This window comes from Schistocerca gregaria, chromosome 8 (genome assembly GCF_023897955.1).
Source record: "Schistocerca gregaria isolate iqSchGreg1 chromosome 8, iqSchGreg1.2, whole genome shotgun sequence".
NCBI lineage: Eukaryota > Metazoa > Arthropoda > Insecta > Orthoptera > Acrididae > Schistocerca > Schistocerca gregaria.
This window is the reverse complement of record NC_064927.1, coordinates 453134381-453157654: the sequence shown is the minus strand read 5'-3', so window position 1 is coordinate 453157654 and position 23274 is coordinate 453134381. Positions and strand designations below refer to the sequence as shown.

The following is a 23274-nucleotide window of genomic DNA, read 5'->3' as shown; positions in this document are numbered from 1 at the left end:
GTGCTGGACGTGCAGACCGCGTGAGACGACGCTTCATCCAGTCCCAAACATGCTCAATGGGGGACAGATCCGGAGATCTTGCTGGCCAGGGTAGTTGACTTAAACCTTCTAGAGCACGTTGGGTGGCACGGGATACATGCGGACGTGCATTGTCCTGTTGGTACAGCAAGTTCCCTTGCCGGTCTAGGAACGGTAGAACGATGGGTTCGATGACGGTTTGGATGTACCGTGCACTATTCAGTGTCCCCTCAACGATCACCAGAGGTGTATGGCTAGTGTAAGAGATCGCTCCCCACACCATGATGCCGGGTGTTGGCCCTGTGTGCCTCGGTCGTATGCAGTCCTGATTGTGGCGCTCACTTACACGGCGCCAAACACGCATACGACCATCATTGGCACCAAGGCAGAAGCGACTCTCATCGCTGAAGACGACACATCTCCATTCGTCCCTCCATTCACACCTGTCGCGACACCACTGGAGGCGCGCTGCACGATGTTGGGGCGTGAGCGGAAGACGGCCTAACGGTGTGCGGGACCGTAGCCCAGCTTCATGGAGACGGTTGCAAATGGTCCTCGCCGATACCCCAGGAGCAACAGTGTCCCTAATTTGCTGGGAAGTGGCAGTGCGGTCCCCTATGGCACTGCGTAGGATCCTACAGTCTTGGCGTGCATCCGTGCGTCGCTGTGGTCCGGTCCCAGGTCGATGGGCACGTGCACCTTCCGCAGACCACTGGCGACAACATCGATGTACTGTGGAGACCTCACACCCCACGTGTTGAGCAATTCGGCGGTACGTCCACCCGGCCTCCCGCATGCCCACTATACGCCCTCGCTCAAAGTCCGTCAACTGCACATACGGTTCACGTCCACGCTGTCGCAGCATGCTACCAGTGTTAAAGACTGCGATGGAGCTCCGTATGCCACGGCAAACTGGCTGACACTGACGGTGGTGGTGCACAAATGCTGCGCAGCTAGCACCATTCGACAGCCAACACCGTGGTTCCTGGTGTGTCCGCTGTGCCATGCGTGTGATCATTGCTTGTACAGCCATCTTGCAGTGTCCGGAGCAAGTATGGTGGGACTGACACACCAGTGTCAATGTTTTCTTTTTTCCATTTCCAGGAGTGTATATTGCTCCATCAGTCTTTTGACTAGATTGATGTGGCCTGCCCCTGACTCTGTGTATCCTCCATGATCTTCCTACAGATTGCTGATTATTTGTGCGCCGTTTTACAGATGCCAGAAGATAACTCACATTCCTTCGCTAATGACGAGTCCCCATACTACCTGTGATTGTGAGCCCAACAAAGTTAGATAAGGCTAAGATTCTGTGCATAATAGCAGTATCAATGTCTGTACATAATTTCCTCTCCTGCGCCAGTCTTTTCATCTCAGAGTAACCCTTGCACATCACATCCTCTGTTATTTGATGGATGTATTCTACCTCTGTCTTCCCCTCTCCTTTTTCTCTCTGCAGGTCACTCTAGTACCATGAAGGCTGTTTTCTGATGTCTTAACATATTTCCTGTCAATCTGTCCCCGCCCCCCCCCCCCCCCCCCTTGTTAATGTTTATATTTGTTCCTTTCTTCATGGATTTTGCGGAGAACCTGCTCTTTGTGTGTCTTATAAGTCCATCTAATTATCAACTTAGTTCTGTAGAACCACTTCTCAAAACTCGTGGATTCTCTTCTGTTCTAATTTTTCCACTGTCATCGATTCACCACAATGCTGTGCTCCAAACATACATTCTCAGTAATTTGTTTCTCAAATTAAGCCTTATTCAATGTCAGTAGACTTCTCTTGGCCAGGAATCCCCTCTTTGTCTTTTCCAGTGTGCTTTTATATGTCTTGCTTACTCTGTCATGGGTTTTTTACTCCCAAGGTAGAATAATTCTTCAACTTTGTCTGCTTCATGATCACCAATTTTGATAAGTTTCTCATTACTTCACTCCTTTTCCAGTTTACTGTCAATCTATATTCTATACTCACTAGACTGTTCTTTCCATTCAACAAATCCTGTAATTCTTCTTCGCTTTGACTGAGGATCATAATATCAGATTTCTTTTTGTTTGTCCAGGAGTAGCACAGGAAGGGTTAAGTCCTCAAATATCATATATGATACAAATACTCTCTTGACACTAGGCAGCATGAAAACAAAACACTGTAGTTACCTGAATGTGGAGAGTGGTCTTAAATGTGCTTTAACTAGCTTGAAACCAAACATTAAAAAGCTGCTTAAAAGAAATATCAACCGTCTCATTGATGTTCTAAATTTTTCCTGCAACTTTCATCTTGCAAGAAAATGCTATAAATGGAAATTTTTGTTTGGATGAAAGCCGTGTCATTAGTTATTTAAGTAAACAATGAAGTCCTTTGAAGCAATATAGTTTTGTTTTGCTCTACATTTGGTAACCATCTTTTATTGAAGTATGAATTGCAAATTACTGTCAAATAAAGTTTTTTGGGAGAAGGAAATAAACAAACAAACAAACAAAAATAGGAGACATGAGATATTCTGGGGTTGCAGTGGGGAAGGGGGGGGGGGGGACACCATCTAGAGGTGGTTGGAAACCACTGGTTATCCCTTCCAGACCTCTCAGAACTGTGTTAATCATTCATTGAAAACCACCTGGGGCTCCTTTCAGCCACTTTAGGATTTGTTTTTACTCATAACGTTGATAGTGTTAGCTGAATGCAATCATCTCTCTGTTCCCCTCTACCATCAATATTTGGAAGTACCTCACTGCCCTTGTTGGTCCAAGATAACAGAGATATTTGGTAGTGGAAATGTATCACCTACCGTGATGTCCACTACAGTTCTCTGTTTCTGTTTGCCACTAGCATCATCTCCTCCGCCTCCTCCTCCTCCTCCTCCTCCCCCCCCCCCCTCCACCACCAGAACTAACAATAAAGGTGCATTTCATGTGCTCTTGCTCTTGACAATTAAGTCATATTTCAGCATCTATTCTATCTGCTCTTTTAAGACCATTTCCTGTGCTTCGATTACTGTGTATGTTCTAGCGTTCAACCCCATTCCAGTGCTATCAGTAATCTGAGTCACAGTGGATGTATATGACAATTCTGTCATCTGGTAGATGGAATACAGCTCCATCCTCTGTGCAGATTTCTATTATTATTCTTTTCTTCCTCGTTTAAGTGAACCACACTGTTGTTTTCACAAAGTCCTGTCTCTTTTTTGCCCTCCTTACTGCCATGGATTTCACGCTTTCATGCTAAGTGCACTAATTCTTGAGTCACCAACTCGATGTTTCTATGCGCCTGCCATTTTGCACTCGCACAAATGACTCCAGTACATGCATCATGTGTAAAGTTTCCTGTTTTGGTATAACCATGTGCCTTTCACTTTACCGTCCATGTTCAACCGCATTATCTTTTTCTCACATGGTCCAATTTGCCCATCAGACTCCTGATCAGCCTCTAACTCATGTCCTTTTGGTTCCCCTCCACTGTTAAGAATATTCGTCTAATTTAATCTCATGCTGTGTTAGAAAACCTCTGCCGGTCAACCCGTTGTATGGGATGTCTTGTCCTGACCGATACACATGAAACTTGTCCTATTTCCATGGCACCTTCCAAACTTAGATGTATTTCCATCACACCTAATGTACTTGCTGCTTCGATGATACCTTTCAGCGGTCTTTCTTCAGCTGACGCCTTTCTGCTTTATACATTATGACTGTGATGTTCACAGGAATACTCTCTCTCCTTAAGAAGCACTACTCCACACTTGTGTATTTTACAGCTTTAATTTCTTTTGTAACTTCATGCAATATAGTACGAGACATTATTTTCTGTAGTACAGTCAATTACGCTCACTATGGGCTTTCTCAATGAGACAATGCCAGAGTGTGTGGCTTTCTCACTTTTTAGTTTCCCTGAAGTGCTTTCCCTGTCTTGCTTGACACTGGCATTCAACCCTTCCCCCATGCATGCCAATGTCCTTGAAGACAGTCGTTAGCATAGTGCCTGGTTCGTTTGCATTTGAAACAAGCGACAGCTCTTACTCTGGCATATGGCACACCACAGTTACCAGGTAGATTACACTGTTAGCATCACCATTCACATAGGGAATGAAACCCTTTAGCCTCTCTATAATTTCCTTTCAACACGCTGGGATCTATTTGTCACTTTTGTTGCCCACTCCATGTATTCCGTACCTGTGTGACATGATTTGTCACATTGATAGGAAAAATTTGTGAGCTGTTTTGCTGTCATAGAGCATGTCCTTCCTTATGTCCTGTTGCTTCTACATTTGCTTGTTATATGCCTTCACAAGCCACATGAAAAGCATCTCTCTTCCCAATTTGTTTGCATGCTCCATCCTTGTTCGTGGGGCTGTTCGCTTTCTCTCGTTGACAGTAGAGAACTGTCTTCCTGTAGCGTTAACTCCACCACTGCTGCTGACCCAGTTTCATTAATACAACTTCTGGTTTTTTTTTAAGTCAACTCTTATATGAAACATACTCTTCCCAAAGAGTCTATCAGCTCTATGGCACCTTTCTGGTTCTCTCTACTCATAACCCTGTTTACAGCTTCCCCAATGTCTCTCTGTATTTTTCTGGTCTTATTTGCCCACAGTGAGACTGATTCCTCATTGTCTTGTCTCACCTGAAATATTCTCTGCAAGCCTAGTAGTCTATTGACTTCCTACATAGTTTGCTTCCAAAGCAAACTTTTACTTCTTCCCACACGCCTGTTCTCTCACGTACACCTCCACTCTCGATCAGGTTTCACCCATAATTTTGTATTTATCACATTTAAACAAAATCCCATGTCCCTCTGGTTTCACTAATCCAAACGTGGAATGTACACCTTCAATGAATTATATAAGGTCCCACTTGTTAAAATCAAAAGATTTCGATATAACTTAAGTTACCATTTTCCACTGAACTTATTTTGCTTTGGGGGAGCCATTTTAAGCACCATTCAGCTAACAATTTAGAATTACAGTTACAACTATTAAAAGTTAAATAGGATATGTAACGCCTTATTGTGGTGCTTCGAGACAAGTCTTCTATGCTGCATTGAACATTTTGCGTGCTCTGATTGCCGCCATTACTACTGAAACTGTGCCCCGGTCCTCGAATGCATCCCCACCTGGCTGCTTGAGCATGCCCTCGTGTCCCCAACCTGCAGTGCATTGGCCGTAGCCGTTCTAGATTGTGCCAACCCTGTCACTCGCCATCGACACCGCTTCTGCTACCGTTGTCCGATACCCTCTGAGTCCATTTTGAACTCTGCTGTTGTAGTTCACAAGTTCTTCTAGGCTTAAAGCTGTGTATCGGCACAACTTCCTGCAATTTTCCACAGTCTCTGTAGCAAACTGAGTCAGTAGGTTACCTTCCAAATGCCATTGTGAATACCTTGTATGTACCTCACACCTGGTGTAGTGGTTCCACCTGCTTTTATCCATTCATTTGTCATCCTTGGTGTCGACGTACTGTGTTGCTACACTGGCTGAAAAAATGGGGCTTGTAATTTGAACATTGACTACTGTAAATAATGTGTAGCCGACAGGTAAACAGTTATATATGTAAGGCCAGTGCACTATCGTTTAAACGTTCATAAGCCTCATTAATAGTTGGCACACGAACGTCCACATACTGCTACAATAGCTTACCATTGAACATTTGTGAGCAGTGAAAATATGACCCCCGCAGTTCAGTCCTTCAAATACATTGAACAGTCACTGTCATTGCTTTAACACACGGCCTATTGGTGTAACACTTTTTTCACTGTTAAGTAACACAGGTTTATCGTTTGAAACTCGGCTGTGAACTGACTCGTGACCAAAAAATCGGGCCCTTATATATCATCACAATAATTGGTGCTGAAACTACACATTGTTCAAAGTTTAATTTACAGAAATTACAATTAAAACTTAACCCATTAAATTAACTGACTACATTGAAAAATTCTGTCTTTTAACAGTTTCTTCATGCTCTCCACATTTTTAACTGTCATCCTACGATGGCAAAGTGCATTTTTTATAAAAAGTTGTGTGCACAGTATCTTCGCATTCTTCGGGATAGAAAAAGGCTAGTTGGATTTCATTTACTAGTTCTTTTAACAGTTCCACTCCCTCTGCCATCGTGTGGGCCAACCTCTGATGGCTTTCTGGGACAAAGGTCCATTCCCCAATTTCTGGCCTGACAATAGTAGATGATATCATAGTGGACCCAATTGCTATCTACAACACCTTGGGCCACAATTTTGTGGAGATTTCGAGCTGCACCCACTGTTATTCTGCGTTCTTCCATTTGAAACCAGTGAAGGTGGCCCGGTGATACCTTTCTCTTCTCAGAATGGTGAGTGCTACACTGCCACTTTTACTATGAGGCATCTAGATCGTGCACTCACTTCATCTCGATCCTCTGCCCAGGGCCAGACGATTTTCACGTTCAGATGATGCAGAACCTTTCTTTGGCGGGCAAGCACTTTCCCTTCATATGTACAATGCATTTGGGCAGAGGGCGCATTTCGCAGAAGCTACCAAGGAGCCACTGTCATACCCACACATAAGCCTGGTAAGAACAAACACATTCCTTCTAGCTATTTCCCCATTTCTCTCACCAGCTGTGTTCACAAGGTAATGGACTGTGAGATTTATCCACGGCCAGTACGGCGGCTCAAGTCTCACAATTTGCTAGCCACCATAGAGTGTGGATTTGAGCAAGCCATTCTGCAGTTCATTTTGTCACTGGCTTCCTTTTCGTTGACGATTATGATTGCAGTTGTCGACGGACTCGTCTCGATCGTCTTTACTTGTGGAGCATTGACAGTATGTTTATGTTGTTCTTCCCTCTGTAGAAACTACGATATTCCTGGTGCTTGTACTCGATAGGAATCTTTCTCGGTCCTCCCACACGTCTTACCTGAAGGCCTTCTTTACACGTTCCCTCAGTGTCCTGTGTGTCCACAGCAGTACCTCCTGGAGAGTGGATCAGACCACCCTTCTCAGTTTGTACAGGTACCCTGTCCATTCAAAACTATACTACAGTCTCGTTTGTGCATCTGCACGTCCATTCCTTGTATTCTGTCTCGATGCTATCCACCTCTGTTGCATTTGTTTTGTTACTGGCACCTTTTACACTAGCCTGGTTGAGAGTCTGTATGCAGAAGCTGCCAAACTACTGCTGTCATACCACCGTGACTTTCTCCTCGGCAGATACGTCTGCCATACCTGGCCACCCATCCTATACCTCCATCTTGGACGACTCCTTTGTTCGCCAGTATGGGGCACTTCCCTCTTCTGTTATCTCCTGCAGTTCGCTTGCAACTCTTGCTCTGTCAGCTTTACTTAATGCCATCTGCCACTTTGCCAATAGGTGTGAACCCTTCACCACCTTGGCTTCGTGCAGTGGCCCGTGTTCACCTCGGCCTTCATTCGCTTTCTAAGGACACTACTCCAGCTGTGCTCCATCGCCATAAGTTTCACGACCTTCACATGGAACTTTGTGATAGCACCTCAGAGTACACTGGTGGCTCTTGGACTGTCTGTAGTGTCATGTGCGCCTTCACCATTGGCACCAACGATTTTCAGTGTCGGTTTCTGAAACACTGCTCAGTATTTACAACAGAGCTCTTCGTCCTGTATCGGGCCACACAGTGCATCCTGCGGCACAGACTTTTCGATTGAGTCATCTGCTCTGACTCTGTGCCCTTCAGAGCCTTGTGTGCTTTACAACGTCCATCCCTTGGTGCAACAAGTCCAAGAAGGCTGTTACTTGCTCACCCTCGATGGAGTCACTGTAATGTTTATGTGGGTTCCTGGTCATGTCGTTCTGACAGGGAATGAGGGCGCTGACGCTGCTGCCGAGCCTGCAGTCCTCTTACATCGGCCCGCTAGTTCCTCCGTTCTATGCGATGATCTCTGAGTTGCCATCTGTCAGCAGGTGGTGTCATTTTGGCATCAGCACTGGTCCTCCCTTCGTGGGAACAAGCTCCAGGGAATTAAACCTCCCCCAGCAGCTTGGATGACCTCCTCTCAGTCCTCTTTCAATGAGGAGACCATTTTAGCAAGGTTGCAATACCGGGCAGTGTCTTTTTAGCCATCCCCATTTGTTAAGTGGTGCTCCCCCACCACTTTGTGCTCATTGCCCTCAGCATTTGACGATTCGCCATCTCCTGACTGAATTCTTTTTTTAGCCACTTATGTTCTCATTTATGTTTCCCATCTAAGTTATCACCTGTTTTAGTGAATGATATGTGGGCTGTTGACCACATTTTACTTTTTATCTGTTGTAGCAATAATGGTGACAGACATTTAATATTTAGTACAGGACCTCCATTTCTCTGTGGCATATTTTATGTACCTTCTCAAACTCCTTGTTTTTAGATGACTTCCTTTCCTTGTTCTTAGCTCTTTCCTTCTTTTGATTGGGAGTAACATGCTGTTGTTTTAACTCCTTTTTTTTGTCTTCATGTTCTACGGTTCTGACATGGGCGGTATGGCCTAGTTGTTTTTGCGCACTAAAACAAAACAAACACGATTGGTACCTTACAGGAATTTCTTAGTGCCAGGCTAGCCTCACCCTCCTTTCCTAGATTTTTTCCCCAAGAACGCAAACCTATGATTCTTCAAAAATGGCCCTGTATCAGACAAAAGGCCCCACCACTGTAGAGATGAACCACAGTGATTACATGACAGAAGGCATGCACAGTCTGTCTTTGACTATTGAATCACTCCTGCGAAGATACCATCGTAGAAGTCCAGCATATGCTCGAAGTGCCTACTGAAGTTCTAAAAGGCCCGTACCACAGTCTCTCCACTGAATCCGCTCACTCCTCGTCCCACCTATTCACCGTCTGTGATGCACACCCATCTTGTATACCCCATTGCAGCTGGTTACTGTGCTCCCATTGAAAGAGTATCAGCTCTTGTTGACCAATACCTCAAACCAATTGCTCACAGCTATACTCACCATTCAAAAACATGAATCACTTCCTTCACCATTCTCATCCATCCCAACCCCATTATCTGAATCCCCTCTTGTCAGTGTGGACACCCCACTCCCTGTACACTAACATCCTCATTGCCCATGGCCTTGCCTATCCCAATGCCGTACCAACTCCAAACCCACCAGCTCATTTCTTACTTACACATCTAACAACAGTCTCAGACATAATTTGCCCTTTGAGGGAAGTCATAAACATCTGCAGTATAGTCATGGGCATCATCCTATGCCAACACATTCATGACTTACAGCCAATCTAACTGTGGATGATGCATCTGCATTGAAGAATGATTCCTTGCCCAATGTGCTGACAGTCTTACTAGAGTAATTAATTTCCAGTCCTAGTCTACAAATGATTTCCTGTGCTAGTGTGACCACCCAGGACCCTGCTGCAAAGGAGCAACTCTGCCCCCACCCCCTCCTCCATCCACCCTCTGATCACTCACTATTACGCTGGCCAGAAACAACTGAACCATATCCTATGCTTGGGCTTTTATTGTTTATCATTGTGCTGAGAAATGTGGAACATCATACCCATAATCCTTTGCACCCCCTCCCAGAGTGTTTTTCTATCCAATTTAAGGAATATTATAGTCTATCCTTATGACACACTTGCTCCCAATCCGTTACCACTCAGTTCACACCTCTATGGAAGACCCATGTGTGAAACATGTCCAATACACCCACACATCGTATTTCATTCCATTTATATAGCACGCTTGTCTTGTCCTGTCCTATCAAAGGCAGGGCCTTCTGTTAAAGCAGTCAAGTCATATACCAGTAATTTCTGCACATTTTACATAATCATTACCACCACTCATCTGTCCATCCAAGTGAATGACCACCTCAAAACTGTCGGCCAAATGAGATTTGGTCATATAGTGACAGAACTTTCTACAAAGCACAGTTGCCATATTTCAGTGCCTTCTTCACAACCTGTTTTATCTGTATTGTTCGATCCTGTAATCTCCTGGCCTCAGTCTGCACTACTTCATGCCCTACATGCAACTCCACCCTCCACCAGCACTCTTCTCATTCTGCATTCACAGCTTTCCCTCTTCATCTGTTTTGCCTCCCACTGCCATTGCACTCCTCCTGCACTGTGGACAATGTGCCTTGCTGGCAGCCAGATCTGTCTCACCAGAGCTACGTACCATTCTAAGCATGTGATGTGTGTCTCCCCCAGATGTCAGCTTTCCTTCCCTCTCACTCCCTGTGCATCTTTCCTCTCCTTGCCTGGTCTGGTCTACCTATCCCAAATAGTCACCCCACTTGAGCTGCAGTGCTGGCACAATTTAGATAGCTCAGAAAATTTAGCTGTATAGGTGTGTGTCCATTTCTTCATTGCACAGGTTTGAAGGATGATGCATCCAAAAGCTAATTCACTATTTGATACTAATATTACTGTGTGTTTCCTTTTCTGTGTTTAAACACATAAATGAAGAATTGGAAAAAACCTACCTGTAAATGGATGGAAATGTTGTACTGAGAGTTAAAAATTCTGTCTTAGTTACAGATGTAGGTTTTGATTTTTTATATTTTTTTTTTATGTATACTTTGTAAATTGTTGGTCTGGTGTTTACTCTGACAGGTTTGTGCAAGCCACGATCCAGATGCCTTCCAGTACAATCTTCAGTACCGTCTGCAGTCACCGAGACAAGAAATTATTCAAGAACTGAAGGAAATAATGCTTAGCCAACTAAAGTTTTTCTACAAAAAGACGGGAGGTCTCAAGCCAGAGCGCTTGATATTTTATAGAGATGGAGTGAGTGAAGGTCAATTTGCAGTGGTAAGTCAGTTGTTCAATCTGTTTTTCTGCATCTCACTAGATCTAAGATAACAGATGTATGTGTGTAATTTTAAGTTTTCTGTAATTTTCACGTTCCTACTGGTGGCAGTAAAGCTGAACACTGTTTCCCGATTTGTTTAGATATCACGTATCCTGGTTAATATTTGACTCAGCTTCTAAGTTTTACTGTGATAATTCTATTTAAACTGCAACGTCTTGTATGCCAGTGAAAAGGAGACAGGCCGCTACTGCAACATTTAATGTTAGTAAAATTTGCGTATAGATATGTAATGTTCCAAACCTCTTTTTCCCCAGGTTCTCAGAGAAGAGTTGAATGCAATAAAGGCTGCCTGCCGTACCTTGGCTGGAACTGGGACATATGAGCCTGCCATTACATTCTTGGTTGTACAGAAGCGTCATCATACACGTTTTTTTCCAAAAAGACCAGAAGATTCAGATGGCAAAAATAACAATGTTCCAGCAGGAACTATTGTAGATACTAAAATAACACATCCCAGGCACATTGATTTTTACCTTGTCAGCCACGCAAGCATACAGGTTAGAATGATGACAATATGTTGGATTTTCAACAAGTTAGAGGTTACTTAGTTATAAGACACATCAAAATGAAAATATCAGTCATTCAGGACCTGACACAGAAAGTTATAGTCTACATTCAAATTAAGTAGAAAAGCAAATGGAAACATGTTTTATCTAATGTAGTTCTTAATTCATTAGGGCGTAAGCAGACCAACAAAATACCGTACGCTGTGGGATGATTCTAATATGAGTGTGGACGAGCTGGAGCAGTTGACATATTACCTCTGTCACCTGTTCTCAAGATGCACTCGCAGCGTTTCGTATCCTGCTCCAACGTACTATGCCCACCTCGCGGCCTACCGAGCACGGACCTATATTGAAGGGTAAGTCTCTCTAGCTTTGTTTCTCTTCATGTCAGTTACTTTCATTTGTGAGATGCGTCATTTGAAGTTGTCCATGATGGGAACTTGAATTTCATAGAATCTTTTGTTAAGACAATTTTTACACCATGGGGCTTCCTTTAATACTATGGAAGCTCTTTCCTGATTGCCTAACAAATGCTGAAACAATTTTTTTTTTTTTTTTTTTTTTTTTTTTTTGTATGTGTTTTCCACATACTGTGGATAGTCATAAAGTTTTAATTATCACTTTGAAAATAGTAGTCACATAATTAATTTATTCTTTCTCTGCAGGTGTGTGTTTGTATTCCTGGCATACACCGAAATCCCCACAGCACCATATTCTAGCTTGCTGGCATGAGCCAAAATAAAATGGTATATCATTCCCACCACCCTCTTCGCCATGCTACAGTGTTGTGGTGTGCAGATTTCAGTGTGTGCCAGGACTGCAAACATAGACCTGCAACTAAACAAAGAATTAATTGTGTGACTCTGTTTTTTCCAGGTGATAATTAAATCTTTGTCTACTCCTTTTGTTGCCAGTTTTGTAGACACCACCTCATTTTTATAATATCTGTTCATATTTAGTGTTCTTCTCTTAACACCTCATCTCAAGCTCTTTCATTCTCTTCTTTCCTTGTTTTCTCCACATTGTGTGTCTGATTTCCTTGTGATGCTGTATTACAGGTGTATGATAGGGTTCCTAACCTGCTAAAATAGCACTGCCCTGGACAGAACTTGCTTAATACACAGCTTCCGCCCCTCTTCTCTCAAATAGGGATGTGTCTCACAAGTGTATCAAGAGTCCATAAGGATTTTGCGTATCTGTAGTGAATTTCTACACCACAGTTGTTTTTGCTCTCTCTCTCTCTCTCTCTCTCTCTCTCTCTCACACACACACACACACACACACACACACACACACACACACACACACACCCTCTCTCTCTCTCTCTCTCTCTCTCTCTCTCTCTCTCTCTCTCTCTCTTTGCTTTTTATGATGACAGGTGTTAGTGAACTAGCATGGCTGTAACATTTTTCTTCCCATCCTGGCAAAATGTTACAAATTGTTGTGATGTTGAAACCAGTTTACAAAGATGACACAATGGAAAAGAACTTGAGTGTGAGTGGTTGTATGTTTCAAAAATAGTGAACTGTCAATTGATGACAAACCTCATTCTGAACATCCACATATCCTAACAGATGAAAATATGTGAAATTGTGCTCAAAGCCTCATGGCAGAAATTCGGACAGGTGGCAGAGTTATTTGGGTTGTCTCAGAACTAGGTTCCACAACTTTTCACAGAAGATTTGGAGGTAAGAAGGGCCACTGCCAATTTTCATTAAAATTCTCAGCAGTTGTTGGGGCTGAACTGGTTGCCAGCAACACAATCCCTAGCCCACATTTGTGATGATGCAACGCAGTAACTGTAGGTGTAAGATTTTTGACACTTCCAGTGTTGGGGATTTTACAAATTATTCTGCATTAGGCTTTTGAGGAAAGAAATTTCCATATTAACATGTAATTAAATTGGGTCACTACATTAAATTTAGTGTTTTTTGATACTATCTGGCATATTGAAACTGATGGATAGTAGTGTCCTTTTAGTAGTTAGAATTGGTGGATAGTAGCAAAATGAATACTGAATGGCAAGTTGCATCTTCGCAAGTGTAGTTCAGGCACTTTCAGTACAAATACTTTTGAGAGATGGGCTTCCTAGACTTGGAAATATTGGCTAATTAGTGTCATAACTCCACACCCTTTAAAGGTCAATCTGTGCTGCTTGTTAGTTATTCCTATGGTCCCCCCCCCCCCCCCTTTTTTTTTTTTTTTTTTTTTTTTTTTTTTTTTTTTTTTTTTTTTTTTTTTTTTACACTGGCACCAATTTTCAATATGAACAAAGGTTTTAATGAAGTATAAACATGAAAACACTTATTAATTTGTAAGAATTACATAGTTGTGAATTTATATATCCTTCTCTCTTCCCCTCTAAGTATCTAACATGGTTTTCCTACCAATCAATAAACTGTATATAGTACATCTCACTGAAGGGACAGATAGTAGTCTCCCATCTTGATGATATTCCAGCAGATTGGTACCATATCTCTGTCACTTTGATGTCTCAATGAAAGTGGCACCTTGATCCTCTTTGACATCATCATACAATTCAGGGAAAAGTCAAGGCAGCTGTTTAGACAGTGAGCCTTGAGGGTTGTCAAACAGCCTCCTCTCTCTCTCTCTCTCTCTCTCTCTCTCTCTCTCTCTCTCTCTCTCTCTCTATAATCACCACAGCAGTACTCCAGAAGAGGGCAGACAAGCACTGAGTAGACCTGCTGCTAACTCCAGCATTTCGGGTTGGAATGCAACATTGTGTGGGAACGCAAGCAGCAATCTTGAGGGGGTGGGGAAGGGTAAGGGATAGTAGTGTACAGGTGGGGAGAGAGACGAATGCTCTCTGGTGAAGTGTACAGCGACTAGAACGCCAACAGGCACAGCATCAGGAAGTTGTGGGGCAGGGAGGTGGGAAACAAAAGAAGCAAAAGAGGAGAGGAGCAGGGAAAGACTGGTGGATGCATTGGCAGAGGGCTGCAAATAAACAGGGTGGGAGATAAGAATGGGGAGGAGAAGATAGGACAGAGGGGATGGAAACTGTTGGGTGGATGGTGCAGGGACACTATGTTACTGTATGTTGAGGCAGGGCAATTATTGGAGTGGAAAATGTGCTGTAAGGTTAACTCCCAGCTGCACAGTTCAGAAAAGCTGGTGTGGAAGGAAGGATCTCCCACATTAAAGACACCAACCACTTTCTTCCCAACTCTCCACCATCCCCCTCTCTCCCTTTGCCTTCTGGATCCCTAGTCATCACTGTTGATGCCCTCTCCCTAAAAACCAACATTCCCCATGCCCATAGTCTTACCGCTATTGGACACTGCCTCCTCCTCTCAGATGGCTCCATCTGCACCTCTGTCCACATAAAGCCCACCAACCACCAACAGTACCTGCATTTTCACACCAAAGACTCCCTCCCATATAGCCAGGCTATCCAGGAACAGCATGTCTGCATTGACAAACTCCTTTGCTCAGTATGCTGATGGTCTCCCAAGGGCCTTCACAGATTGGCACTATCCCCCACACTTAGTCTGCAAACAGATCCCCATGCCATTTCCCCTCACACCCCCATCCCTCTCACCACCTCCAAGAATCAGCCACAAAGGAGTGTCACCTTCATCACCCAGTATCACCCGGACTGGAACAGTAGAACCATATCCATCACCATGGTTTTGATTACCTATCATCGTGCCCTGAAATGAGGGACATCCTATCAGACATACTAACCACCTCTCCTGAAGTGGTGTTCTGTTGCCCAACCGACCTCCACAGCATCCTCCCAATTCGAAACCCTTGCTACAAGGACGATATCCCTGTGGAAGACCCAGGTGCAAAACCTGCTCAATACACCCAGCCAGCACTTCCTATTCCAAACCTGTCACAGGTTTTTCCCATCCCATCAGGGGCTTGGCCACTTTTGAAAGCAGCCATGTCATTTTCTAGATCCGTTGCAATCATTGCTCAGCTTTTTTTATTGGTATAACTGCCAACCAGCTGTCGACCAGGATGAATGGCCTCTGCCAAACTGTTGCCAAGAGCAAAGTAGACCATCCTGTGGCACAGTATGCAGCTGAACATAACACACTTGATTTCAGTGGCTGCTTCACTAAGCAAGCCATCTAGATCCTTCCCTCCACCACCAGCTTTTCTGAACTGCACAGATGAGAGTTCTCCATACAACACATTTTCCACTCCCGTAATAATCCTGGCCTAAACCTACAGTAACATACTATCCCCACACCGTAGCGCGCATTTTTTACTGATGAAGGCTGTGGCTGAAAGCTGTATGTCTAATTGTGCCTGTCTGTAACTTGACGTGTCTTCTTTACAGTAAGGAGCTGTCTGTCTTTCCCTACATTGTTGATACTCTTACCTGGAGTTTCCACTGTTTGATTTCAGCCTTTACGTTTGTGTTTTTTTATTCTGTAACTGAAATTTAATGGATTCCTGTTAGTACTCGTGTGCGTAATTTCACACTTCTCATTATTTAGAGTCAATTTCCACTTTTCACACCATACAGATATAATATCTGAATTGTTTTGCAATTGGTTTTGATCACCTGATGACCTTATGTGTTGGTAAATGACGAATCATCTGCAAACAATCTGAGAGGGCTACTCAGGTTGTCTTCTAAATTGTTTTTGTAGATGGAGAACTGCAGAGGTCCCATAACACTTCGTTGGGGAATGCCAGATTTAATTCTGTTTTGCTTGATGGCTTTCCATCAGTTACTAAGAACTGTGACCTTTCTGACAAGAAATACAATTTGATATTCCCTGTTAATAGCAGTCATTACCTTGTGAGAATAAAGAACAAGTGTAATTTCATGAGGACAGAATTTTATGTATCCATGTTGGTTGTTTGTCATTAAATTGTTCTCTTTGAGGTAACTAGTGTTCAAACACAGTGTATGTTCCAAAACTCTACTGCAAAACTGCATTAGCGATAGTGGTCTGCAATTCAGGAGGTTACTCCTATTTCCTTTGTTTGGTATTGGTGTGACTTGTGTAACTGTGCAGTCATTAGGTACGGCTCTTTCAACAAGTGAGCGGTTATATATGGTTTCTAAGAGTAAAGCTGCTGTGTCAGCACACTCTGAAAGAATTTTTGTCTAAGAAATGAATAACAGTTTCTTAGTGATACCCAAGTTTCTTTCACACTTGCAGCCACTTTAGATTCTAAGTTAGAATTCATCATTATTTCCGTTCTCCATTTCCAAAGTATAAGACGTATACTCAATTTAGGAAATCTGTAAAGGTTCATCCACATGATGGTCCCCCCCCCCCCCCCCTCCCAACATCCCAATCTTGCACAGGGCAAGCAAGCATGAGAAATTTCTTTGAATTTAAGGGCATTGTTGTAGCGCATTGCTTCCAGGGTTTGGTGGGAAACTATTGCGCTGCTTACCAAGCGAAAGGCAATTTAATTGGTTCTGCTTCTGCAGGTGCAGGCATGTGGTCGCATGTTTCATTGTGTACTGTGTTGTGGTTTTCATTTCATTTATTCAACATGTGCCATTACAATATTTATAATACTAAATGTTTGGATACCAAAATACACGAGAGTAGTAATCTTAATTATAATGAGTTACAATCATATGGATGAAAAGTATTCACACTAGAAAACTTCTGTATGATTGATTTGAGGCTTCCAGGTAGTACATAATAATTAAAAAAATGTACTAATGATTATATTCACAACAGTAAACGTGTATGATCGATATAAGGTTTTCATGTTTTATCAACGAGCGAGCTGCCTGTATGTTGTGGTTATGCTTTAAGGTGATGTATGTGCAATGATATCTGTTGACAGGCAGTAACTAAGAATCAAAATAAACAGCTGTAAACAAAAAGAAACATTGTTATAATAGTTACTGTGTGTGTATTGAGCAACTCAACCCTAGCCCAAATTTTCAACTCTGTACTGCTACGGTAACAGGGCTGGAATTACTAAGTGATTCTAACAGCTGTATGTTGATAATATGTAAAATATTTCTACAAAAATACTAATGATTTATTGAGAGATCCATGCACAGCATTGAAATTATTAACTCCATAGTTGCTTGCTATAATTTAGCTATGTATAGGTTGTAGTTATGTATTATGTACTATGTTTGAAATATAAAAACACGCATAATTTAGTTAAAAAAATATACCACACACTACATAATAATACTGTAATTTTCCCATGTACCTAGTGTAACACAGATATTATTAGTAGACCAAAGAATGCCTGCAGTTCTGTAGGGTTAAGTTGAACCTAAGGTTCAAGATATGAGTGTAGAATTTTACTGTCATCTACACAATTATTGATAGGCATTGCTGTTACGTTCTGCATTTGATTGGTGATCAAAAGCCTGAGATAGTCTGTACTTGCTGTAATTGTGGTCCAAGGTGATGTGTAATATGTGCAGTTTCACATATGACGTTCCTTGAAGTCTGCTTGTGCACATTAGGTGGTACAGTGTTACGTACTGTATTTTACAGACTGCGCTTCTTTCTTTGAAAAATTGCCTCAAAAATTCAGGTACATCTTATACTCTGAAGTAATATAAAAATATCCAGTGTTTTATGTAAAACTCCCACCAGTCTTAAAAATGACTATATATTCGATGCTGCGGGAAACCCCTCTCTACTTGACAACAATGGATTCAACTGACAGTAGCAGTGCACTGATGCTTTGAACAAGAGTTGCGGGGATTCAGAAGCTTGCTGACACTGTCTCCCTCTCACCCTTCCATCACAAACCCAGAACACTGTGTAGCCTGTGATGCATCATTGCAGTCTACAATGCCAGTGAACTTAAAACAGATGTGTGTTATTGGTAACTAGGTACTTTGGTAATGGGAGAAAATAAAAATATTCATATGATGTGGGCTATAAATCAAAAGTAATAGCATATGCAGAACAACATGGAAACAGATCAGCATTTCGGCCTCCATCAACAGAAAAAAATCATTTGTGATTGGTGGGTTAGTGAAGAACTGAAAAAAATGAGAAAGAGGACTGAATGCAGAGTGACCAAAGCTAGATGATGATTTATTGTAATGGATTCAAGGAAACCATCAAAATGGCATTGGAATACAGAGATGATTCAAATACGTGCTTGTAAGCTAGCACTACAGTGGAACTTAACAGGCTTATAAAGCATCATAAACTTAGCATGCAAACCAAAACCAAAATACCTCAGAAAATGCCACAAGAATATGAAGAGAAAACATTATCCTTCCACAGCTTTATTATTCAACATGAAAAGAAAGCCAGTGTGGGGCTAAACCAAATATGGACAAAACGTCTCCAACATTCGATGTGCTGAGTAACAAACTGTTGCTATGGAAGGTGCTAAAACTGTAACTATAGAAACAAGTGGGCATGGAAAAGTGCACTACATTGTTGTCCTTTCATGTTGTGCTGACAATACCAAACTTTATCTAATGATCATTTTTAAGTGCAAAACAGTGCCAAAACCTGAAATACTGCACAGATGTTGTTGTTCACGTACATGACAACGTTTGGATGGCTGAGGCGGGTATGAAATTATGGATTAACAGGGTGTGGGAGAGAAGGAAAGGTGCTTTATTCAATAAGAGTTCTCTTCTTGTACTAGATCAGTTTAGTAGCCAATTGAAAAATTCTGTGGAACAGAGATTGAGACAGGGAAACACAGAGCTTGCTGTAGTTTTGGGAGGACTGACTTCACAATTGCAGCCTCTTAATGTCTCGATAAATAAACCATTTAAAGTGTATATGAGAGAAGAATGGAACAAATGAGTGATGGATGAAACCCAACTGAACACATGCCGAAGTTAGCTTTAAGATGACATAATCAAACAAGTGTGATGGCGGATAAAGCAGTTGTGGTTTAAAGTGAGAGAAGGCATTAGTGTTAAATATTTCAAGAAGTTTGGCATAAGTAACAATCTTGATGGCAGTGAAGACCGTCTTACATATAAAGTGGACAGTGATGATGATGATGATGATGATGATGATGATGATGATGATGATGATGATGATGATGATGATGATGATGAAGGAGGAGGAGGAGGTTCACATGATGATTTTCAGGGATTTTAAAGGTCAGTTCAGTTTTATGAACTATTAAAAAAAAAAAAATCTGGCTGTGCAATGTATCACTCACATTCGCTTCATCTCTGATCTGTATATCTTCCTCAATCATATCTGCATCAGCATCATTCTCATCTTCATTTCCAAAAATTGATTCATTATCACTCTTTTGTAAATCTGCTAAAACCTTCTCAAGACTATAGCCCATTTCCAAATGTGTATCATCATCCATGATGAATAAAATAAAACACCACATGTCACTTGAACAAAATGCAGTTCCTAACTGTGAATTTGTCGTGCGTGCGTGCGTGCGTGCGTGCGTGTGTGTGTGTGTGTAGAGAGAGAGAAGGAGCACTATTTCCAAGTTCTTATTTTCATAGTAAAGTTGAATAGAACATTGGAAATCACATATTGTCTACCAGGAATATTTCCTGACCGCGTTGCAATAATTTCAAGTTGGTGTTCTACAAATGTGATATGAACATAAATATTTTACCCTGTTACAGTAAAAAGTCTTGAAAAGCATAGCTGGAGGATGAGAAGTCCACACCAACATTAAAACTGTTTCTTTGTAGTTAAATGAGCCTTGGGCTCTAAAAAGACCCCAGACACCAATAAAATCTTAAAATTAAATATAATTCATTCTCAAAAATTTCAGAAAAGGTAATATAAAGGCAGCTTCTTAACCACCCGACTGCAAATAATACATTGTGAGTCGTAGTTCGAATTTCTAAAAGGTTCTGATATTGAGAAAGCATTCATCACCCAACTGAGAACTTGTTACCTGCAGTGTCTGACAAGGTTCCACCATATGCCCTTTCCCTTATGTGTGTTAATGATCTTTCATCAGTGACATTGCAAGATGCCAATTTTGTTATGTTTGCTGTTGATACAAACATTGTAATAGCAAATGAAGTATAGTTTCAGAAACAGTGGTTAATGAAATATTCATGGACATTAATACACTGGCGTGCAAAACTTAAGGATGAAAGGATCTTCCACGTGATGTGTCACTGCTAAGTAACATAGCTTGAGGAAACTTTGTCTGTGTGTGGAAAGAACTTGTACTGATAACTAAAAGAAATCCACAGTAAAATGAACAGAAATGTCAGTGTATTCAAAGACAATAGTTACATTGAAGCCATGACAATTTATAATGGTCTCCTGGACTTTACAAAAGATAGGATATGGTTTTTAATAGAGTGCATGATCACCATGGATGGCAGTGTGTTCTGTGCAATGAGCTGCCACGCTGGCCACAAGGAAGGAAAGGAGTTCTTGTGGTAGGGCATTCAATTCCTTCAACAGTGTTCCAGGGTGCATTATGTATTTACACATCTTGCCATTTGAGGGTATGTCCAGCACCGTCGAACTAATCATTTTGATGGTCCAGATGTTATGGTGTGAGGAGGCATAATGTTGCATGGGTGATCTGATCTCTAGATCCTCAGATGTGCTACACATTGAACAGCACAGGTGAAACAGCTTTTGGAATGAGAGGATATTCAGCAAATGGACTGTTCTGCTTGTTTGCATTGGGGAAACATGTTGCAGCACATCCACATACACACACTGGTGTGTATTTCTTACTGTTACCTTCTGTACTGTACTGCAGCAGTTCATTCTACATACAATCAGGGTCTTTGAGCAATGTTACTTGGCAATGACTCATCACGCAAAAGTTACTTTTGTCTTTAAGTTTTCCGTACGAGTGTTTATGCAGTCCACCATTTACCATAGATTTTCTCACAGTATATGTCTAAAATTTTATTTCATGTGTAGAGAAGAGGTTGAAAGTGTTAAATTCTTACGATTACAACTCGATAGTAAATTTAATTTGGAGGAGTATATGATAAAGCTGCCGAAGTGCCTAAGCAAATCATTATTTGCAATGTGTACATTGTCAGAGATTGGTGATATGAAAATTTAAAAAGGCTTTCATTCTTAACTAATTTCACTTCCATAATGTTGTACAAGGCTATTTGTGGGGGAACTCGTGAGGTCAAGCGAAAATATTCTGAGTCTAAAACTGTTGTGTGAACTCAGTCATGCAGAAGATTCTTCAGGGAACTGGAGATTCTGAGTGCTTGCCCCAGAATATTTACTCCCTCATTAAATTTGTCATAAAGAATGATGAAATTCATACAATAAATAAGAATAATCTTGAAAAAGATTTGAAGTACCTTTCTTTGGTCCAGAAATAACTTGCCAGCAGCTGAGAAAAAAAAAAGAAACACTTAGCTAGTAATAAAATTCAGTTTGACGCTTCTAAAGTTTTGGTAGCCACCTCCTCCAGCTTCATTGTCAAATTTCGTAGTAGAATCAATTGATGTGTATATTTTATTAATAATATCAAATAACAGGTATTATTCAAAATATTAATTGTGTATTTCCTCAGTGCAGTAATGTGATCGGAGTAAATAAGTGAAAAATTTATACTCTGTAGGTTTTGCATATTATGACTCGTATAAATACTTGGAGTGGCATTGTATTATTTTATCTTATTCTGACATAATCTGTTTTCCTAAAGATGTCAGTAGAATTCAGAAAAAATATGAAAGCTTTCCACACAAATAGAGAAAACCAATTTAGTTTACTTGTGGGGTGCAGCTGTTCACATAAACCTGCAGTAATATTTTACCAATTACTCATTACAGATGGACTTTTCCTTGTTTTGCATTGTGTAATTTTAAGGATTAAATGCAGTACGGTCTTGTTTTCACTAATTACTTTCTTTTACATTTTCAGACAACCTATAGACCTGGACAAATTGTCAGAAGAACAAGCTCAGAGAGACATTAAAGACAACATTATCAAAGACTTTCCAATGTTTTTTGTATAATCTTGGATTTATATATACTGAAATATTGTTTTAAAACTGACATAATTAAGACTCCATCATACAGCAGTGTACTAGTATTATGCTGTTTTTGTAATTTATAAAGTTTTAATTTACTGTTAACAATTATTGTGGAATTCTAGGTAACATGACTTCCGCAACTTTTTAATGGATGAGGAAGTAGTGTACTGTGGAAATGGAATGGAATTAGCTTTCTAATAAAACTTTTTGCTTGGATAATTCTCAGATTATTATTGACCTGTTATGTAAATGATAAATCGTTTTGTATCAGTGCTGCAGTTTATGCTGAGCTAATGGAAAGAGGGAATGTTGGTGCTTTTAAGTAAAGTGTGAGGTTAGCCTCGTTCCATCTCATACTACAGCTGAGTGCTCTGACTTGTAATTAAATACTCTCAATATTGTCATATCCATTTTTTGCTGTGGGTTCATCTCTTGTGGATACTTTGTTTAATTTTCCGGTATTTGTGCAAATGAGTCTATGCAGGACTGAGCAACATACTTAGAAATAGTTGATAGCTTACCCCTGGATCCACATTTTTTCTTCATTATTTTAATACAAGCTCATATTCTCACTTCAGGCGAAATTGCTTCAGCCTCCTCCTCAGTTTTTTGCTCTTGATCATCTTGCCATTGCTGAACTTTCAATAAATTGTTTGTGGTATTATAATAGCAGAACAGTTATTTAGTGGACTGTGTGCAGAAGCCTCACATGTAATCCATTACAAATTAAGCACTTAGGCCTACACAATTACAAAACAGTGAGCATCACTCAGCTTTTTCAATTAATTGTTCGGCCACACATTGTGTTGCTTTTATACAGAATGTGGTACTTCTCTACATTACATAGGTGGGAAGGTATGCTAAATACCATTCTACAAGTTAGGGTCACTGCTAAATACCATTCTACAAGTTAGGGTCACAGTGGCATGTATTTTGAAAGTGGTGTCATCCACTTACTGTGTTACGCTTTAAACAAATTAATATACATTTATTTGTTAGTGACCAGGACAGACGTTTATCACAGTTAAGTCCTG

The 23274-nt window shown here is 41.2% G+C and overlaps 1 protein-coding gene across 3 annotated transcripts in view; it reads left to right on the top strand.

Annotated features, from left to right (window-relative positions):
- Positions 1-22459, top strand: part of LOC126284212 (protein argonaute-2-like) — a 210182-nt gene extending 187723 nt beyond the window's left edge. For all 3 annotated transcript variants that reach the window (XM_049982981.1, XM_049982980.1, XM_049982979.1), the window contains exons 19-22: positions 10571-10768; positions 11084-11326; positions 11507-11691; positions 22129-22459. In XM_049982981.1, the coding sequence (XP_049838938.1) occupies positions 10571-10768; positions 11084-11326; positions 11507-11691; positions 22129-22222 (720 nt within the window). In that variant the 3' untranslated portion in view covers positions 22223-22459. The remainder of the gene's footprint in view (positions 1-10570; positions 10769-11083; positions 11327-11506; positions 11692-22128) is intronic.
- Positions 22460-23274: the final 815 nt, after the last annotated feature.